Raw genomic sequence first — 6767 nt, 5'->3', positions numbered from 1 at the left:
TGGAGATGCACGCATACAGTAACTAAAAAAAATATGAATAAAATAAAAAAATTGGTAGCCAATACAAGGGTACCTTCGGTAAAACTGTATAAAATTGAAAAGTTATCGTTTTACCATGTCTGTACACAACCTAACTACCAGCAAGCCTTGTCTCGAAGAAATGACAAAAAAGTCTTATGGGATGAATCTAGTAATTGATGGTAATGATCATAATTAAAAGAAGTTTATAGGGCAATTAAGGGTACTTAAACGATGTGACTGACTCATGTAACAAAACTTATAGATCAACGAGCTCATGTGATCCTACGTTGATTACCAGAGCCAACTCTAATTGAGTCAACACAATTGTCACTTGTTGATTCGGCTGGTACCATTTATTGGGCCCATAGTTGCCACAAATCGAGATCTTGTGGCCACGTCCGATGTGATGCCTCGTAAAATATCTCGAGGTATCGCTTGAATCTCTATTTTACTTTGTCATCACCGAAGCTAGTTGATAATTGTAATCAATAGGGTTTAATGGAAATTAATTGTAATTAATTGGAATAATTAAATAATTAAGAAAATTGGAGAAGTTGAAATTCGAAAATAATAGGATATTATTAACTGGCAGGTTCTAAGGGAGTGGGGGATTGCTGATTTCGGCTGTTTGGGATCCTATAAAATAGCAGTCAGTGTGGGTTTCGGTCTTCACCCCAACTGAGCTTCTCCGTGCGTCTTATCTACTCTCTCTCTCTCTCTCTCTCTCTCTCTCTCTCTCTCTCTCTCTCGCGCTCTGCTTTTAGTCTTCTTCTTCTTCTTCTTCTTCTTCTTTTTGGGTTTCTTTTTTCTTGGGGGTTTTTTTTTTCTCGGAATCTACAGGGGAAAATACGCGGAAGAGAGAAGCATTTGGGGTTGCTGGAAGTGGAAAATCCCAAGTTGGTGAGGGAGGAGAGCATCCGGTGAGTCGGTGACTCAGAAACATTTATTCTCTTTGCTTTTCCGGGAAAGTTGTTGTTGGGTTATCTTTTTTGCCTTGCCTCTGCAACTTTCCTTGAAAATTTTTGGTTAATTTTTCCTTTCCTTCACGCCATGTACGGGTCCTGTTCTGGCTCTGGCTATGGTCTGCCCTGTTTAAGTTCTCTCAGGTAGACATTTCTGATTCGGGAGTTCACACAGCCCTTCATTACCTGCCTACTGATCTTCCGAAATAGTCAAAAGGTTTTGACGCTCCTTTTTGGGATTTCTCTCTCTCCCTCTCCCTGCAACTTTCCTTGAAATTTCTTGGCACTCGATAACTTTTCAAGGAGTATTCAATTGATTTTGAGGTTTGATTTTTCTCTGCTCCAAGCTTCTCTTTAACGTGTTATCTCACTCAGCTTTCTTTATATCCTCTTCTTTATTCCCCTCGTGTTTGGTCTCAGAGGAATCTCTCCTTTTTGCTCGCTCTCTATTTCACTCCCGCTCTCCACTTTCTCCATTCCAATGCGAATCTGAGTAATTAATCTCTTCAGATGGACCGACGAAGCTCTGCTATTTTCTCTCCAGTCAAATACAGTGAGCACCGAGAGTGCACCACTATCGCCAGACGGCCGGGGATGAAAAACCTGTCCGAGATGAATGCTGGAGGACCGAGAGTCGTCCGGATATCCGTCACCGACGGCGACGCAACAGACTCCTCCAGCGACGAGGAAACCGAGCGACGAAGGGTCAAGAAGTTCGTCAACGAGATCAGGATCGATTCCTGTTTCAGAGAAAACGGAGGAGGCAACGGCGTCTGGAGGAAGCCGCCGGCGACGACCCGCAGGAGGAAGGAGTCGTCGGCTACTCGCCGGCTGGTGAGGCAGCCATCCTGCAAGAAGTTCCGCGGGGTCCGGCAAAGGCCGTGGGGAAAATGGGCGGCGGAGATCAGAGATCCATTGAGAGGTGTGCGCCTCTGGCTCGGCACCTACGATACGGCGGAGGAGGCTGCCATGGTTTACGACAACGCAGCCATTCAGCTGCGTGGTCCCGACGCGCAGACGAACTTCTCAGCGCCGCCGCCAACGAATGCTCCGATGACTAGCTCCGGCTATTACTCCGGCGAAGAATCTCACCACAGCCTCTGCTCTCCGACTTCCGTCCTCCGCTTCCGCTCTCCTTCCAACGAAGAGGCCGAATCGCAGGGATCCGTACCGGAAACCGTTACAGAATCCCGTGATATTGAGCCCATTCGAGATATCGCCGAAATCCATGATATCGCGGAAGATGCTTGCGTATCATCTCATTTCTCTGATTACTGGCCGCTCGATACGCTTTTGCCGAATGATATTTTCGAGGTTCAAAATTTCGTTCCGGATCTCCTCGACGAGACGAGTCTACGTGACGGCAACGTTTTCGGCGAAGAATGCTGCGGTCTGTACGTCGATCCGGGCCAGGATCAAGGGTTCGGGTTGACGACGTGGCCCGTGGACGACTACTTCCAGGACATCGGCGATATATTCGGGTCGGATCCTCTCGTTGCTCTCTGAGAAAATCGTCTTGGAGAAAACGACGACTCTTGTTGATGGCGGTGACCACTGCCAATTCCTCGGCAGATTTTGTATGGGCGGGAAAAATGTCGGCTGCTATTTGTTTATTTTTTTTTGTTTTTGTTTTTGCTTTTGTTTTTTGTTTTGGTTTTGATGTTTAATCTGTTATTATTATTTTTTGTTATAGTATATGTTATCCATCTATCCTTTTTGGAAATATGTTGTGGCTTTAATTACCCTTTTTGTTTGTGTGTGGTGGAAATGGGTATGGGCAAATGGGTCGGATCCAAATATTATCATTTCATTATCATTAAAGGTTTGTTACTATTAGACTATCCCAGCACTTGCCATTATTAAATTGTTTCCCTAAATAGTTAGAAACTTAAAATGCAAAATTTGATGAAGCCAAAAGATTATTTAACCCTTTAAAGTTTAAAAAGAATAACAGTCATTTATGTGACAGTTTTCTTTGAGGAATGATGAGATGTGCTCTATATATTTAAGTAACCATTATTTGATATAAATGAGTTTAATGTTTAATAATTCTCTTCTTTGAAAGGGATCAAAACAAAAACAGTTAAAAGAGTTTTATTATGTTAGATTCAATAAGTGATGAAAGAGGTTTTGTATATTTTGCTCTTAAAAAGCTATTTTACAAGGAGTCTTTAATTAACTTCATGCACTAAAGTCTCTCAATTGACACGTTTCATTTTATGCACTCCTTCCATACATCATCATAGTATTGCAAATAAGGGTGCATTCGTGCATCACATTAGCATCAAGAAGAATTCTGCTTCCAATACTGATACTAAAAGTTGTCTTATACTTTAAGTCAAGGGCTTATTCATTTTTGCTCTTAAAACACGAGATGCATGTAGGGGGTGAGCATTCGGTTGGTTCGGTATTTCAGTTAAAAAATCTCATTAACCGAACAGATCAAAATTTCATATTTAATCGCACTCAAAACTGATCCAACCAAATTTCGGTTAAATTAGTTAACTGACTTTAACCAATTTAATATTTTAATATATATATATATATAATTTTAATATATATAATATATAAAAATCAATAAAATTTTAGTATATATATAATATATAAAATATTTTAATATATAACATATATAATTATTTATTATTAATTTTTACTATTTGGTTAATTTGGTCAATCGAAGCAAAAATCGAAAATCAAAATTCAACAAAATTGAAAATCAAACCGACTGAATTTATTCGATTAATTCAGTTTTTAACCGAATTATACTCACTCCTAAATACATGCATGAAGTGAATATTACTATTATAAACCTAAGCTTTTCTCGAGTCCCAATGCAATCAAGCATTAGCTCGTGGAGAAGAAAATATTGATTTAAAAATTTTATGAGCAAGATCTAGCTAGCTTGCATATATGATTATAGAAATTTGGCTTTATTTTCTAAGAGAAAAATATCTTGTTTCACTCTCATTTACTGCCTCAGTGGTTAACAATTTGGATGCATAACCGACCAGCTTTTTATTAAAAGCATTAAGTGGGTATCTTAATAGTTTAGGTGGGCATATAAATACACAACTCTCTTTCAAATGTAAAACCAAGTCTCAATTTAAATAAAAAAAATCAATTAATAAATGATTGAAACATAATTGCAATCAATTTAATTGTGAAGATTGTGATAAAATATCATATTTTATAAGTTTTTCTTACCCTAATTGGTTCAAAATTATTCTCCAAATTCACAATGAGAAAAAATATTCTAAGAAGAGCATTGTAAATAGCACAATATCTAATTATATTATAGAATTTTCAAGCGTTTATTATAGTGGAATTTGCACTTCTACTTCATGGTTCATCTCCCATGAAGAGTGTGTTGACTTTGGTGTAATCTCAAGAAACGAGGGGGGGGGGGGTGAATTAGAAATTTAAAAATTCTTCCTAAGTTTAGCTAAGCCAGCAGCAGAAATGCATACCCTAAGGTCAATCTAAGCTTTTCCCAATATCACCGAAAAACTACAAAATAAATATTTAAACAAATAAACTAATCTCAGTATTTCTCAACAATTCAAACCATGTATGTAAAATAATCAAGAAAATAAATAATAACATACATGTAAGGAAATTGAAGTGCAGAAAATAAGGGAACACACAGTATAATATCGAGGTTCGGCCAATACTGCCTACGTCCCCGCCTCAAGCTTACAAGTAAGAGAATTCCACTAATGCTCGCTTATTGGGTGGAGCGACATCAAATACAACACCCTTTCCTTACTGAGTGAACCCATTTGAATTTACTCAAGTGGAAAAGACGAAGTTGGATTTTGATAACCACGAGCTCCTAAATTCTATTCCTGACTTATTTTTACCTAATGAATTGTTAGGGATGCTTCAATGAGCAAGTAGGAATATTTTCTTCCCCCCCTGTTCGGTGTCGTCTGAGCTTATCAAAGGGCTTACCCAGATTGGAGTCCCACATTATCCAAAAAAAAAAAAAAGATGGGTGCGTGGGTTGGGTTGAACTTATCATTTTTTAGATGATTGCATATAGTCAATTCTTTTATAAAAAAAAATTATTATAATGAGTTCAATATTTATTCATATTGTCCTTTGAGAAGATCCAAAATAGTTGGAATTAAAGTATCATATAAAGTTAGATGATAACCATTAATTACGGTAAAAAAAATGTCCATTTGGAATTTGATGTACTAAATATAGATAGATTGAAGATTGTAACAATAATGAGTTTTACTTTACTTGAAAAAGGGTGTAGCGGATGGTGTTATTTATATGTTTATTATAATTAAACTTTGTTAAGTTTACAACTAGACTTGGAAAAATAGATAAAAATAATCGAATTCGATTCGCTTAAATTAACTTATAACCAATCTATACATCAAATGAGTCAAATATGGTTTAAAATTTTTTATCCGCCTCTAAATGAGTCGGTTGGCGGATTTAAGATTTTATCCAATGGATATCCGTCTATTTGCTAACAACTAATATTTACATTCATTGATAATCCGATATGCTCATGTTTATTAAGCGCCAAATCTGTGACGACCCAATTTCCCTACCATTTTTTTTTCCTTTCAATACTATAAACTACAATAATCAATCTACATTTTTGATACCATACATCAACATGACCCAATCCAAAGTGGGGTACCGGGGTAACCTGTCCATCACTATTAATATACCAAATAGCGGAAACAAACGTATATACATCTAATCCCAAACACAATATCAGAGTGTTAATATCATCATAATACATAGACAGCTCTCTAGAACTAGACTTTAACACAATACTAGGTGTCCTAAATGTTATTATACACACATCAGTTCTCACCGATACTTACTTTAAACAAACAACCAACTAATCCTGCCCTGGAGCTCCCTAGGCTTGATTCCTGGTATTTCCTGAAATGTTAAATTTATAGGAGTGAGATACCTCTCAGTAAGACGGAATAAATTATTAACAATGTGTGGCAACATGAGTTTGGTATATCAAAACACATTCTTTAAATCATTATTTCAACTGAGAAATCATGTAGATATGTACTCATAACCATATATATATATATATATATATATATATATATATATATATATATATATATATATATATATTCAAAAACATTCATTTCTCTAGAATATGTTCTAGCTTAACAAGTATCCACGCGTACGTAAATCCACCTTTAAGTATTTTACATAATACAATAGATCACATAATTTCAACCCTCAATGCATACTTACTTTCCCATACTGAGCATTTTTCCCCATCGGCCTCAGTGCAGACTTCACAACATAGTTTCCATACTAAGCATACCTCTCCATCGGCATCAGTAAGAACATCACAACATACTATCCGTACTAAGCATACCTCCCCATCGACATCAGTAGGAACATCACACATCATTTCTATACTGAGCATATCTCCCCATCGACATCAGTAGGAACATCACACATCATTTCTATACTAAGCATACCTCCCCATCGACATCAGTAGAAACTATACAACATAATTTTTATGCTGAGCATACCTCCCCATCGGCATCAATAGAAACTCGTTTTCACATTTTTACATTATTCTCAACCTTTCTAAAAACCATTATTATAGGGACCCAAATCTGGAAAATAAATAAAGAAAAAAAAAAAGGGAAATTAAAAAGGATAAAACAGTGGGGCTTGTCGACAAGGCTTCATTTCTCATCGACGAAGTTTCTTCTGTGGCTCAGCAATGAGACGTAGGGACCCATCGACTAGAAGATACCGAGGAATTTTTAGAGATTC

The 6767-nt window shown here is 36.9% G+C and overlaps 1 protein-coding gene across 1 annotated transcript; it reads left to right on the top strand.

Annotated features, from left to right (window-relative positions):
- The first annotated feature begins 698 nt into the window (after positions 1-698).
- On the top strand, positions 699-2708 carry LOC131158426 (ethylene-responsive transcription factor CRF1). Its single transcript, XM_058113287.1, has one exon. The coding sequence runs from the start codon at positions 1494-1496 to the stop codon at positions 2487-2489; it is 996 nt and encodes a 331-aa protein (XP_057969270.1). The 5' UTR covers positions 699-1493; the 3' UTR covers positions 2490-2708.
- Positions 2709-6767: the final 4059 nt, after the last annotated feature.

The sequence above is a fragment of the Malania oleifera genome, chromosome 6, assembly GCF_029873635.1.
Source record: "Malania oleifera isolate guangnan ecotype guangnan chromosome 6, ASM2987363v1, whole genome shotgun sequence".
In the NCBI taxonomy this organism is placed as follows: domain Eukaryota; kingdom Viridiplantae; phylum Streptophyta; class Magnoliopsida; order Santalales; family Ximeniaceae; genus Malania; species Malania oleifera.
Note: the sequence above shows the minus strand (reverse complement) of the source record. Positions and strands in the feature narration are given on the sequence as shown.

What these genes read in the sequence shown, in the direction of transcription:
- LOC131158426 (XM_058113287.1), top strand. Translation starts at nt 1,494, where the DNA reads ATGGACCGACGAAGCTCTGCTATTTTCTCTCCAGTCAAATACAGTGAG.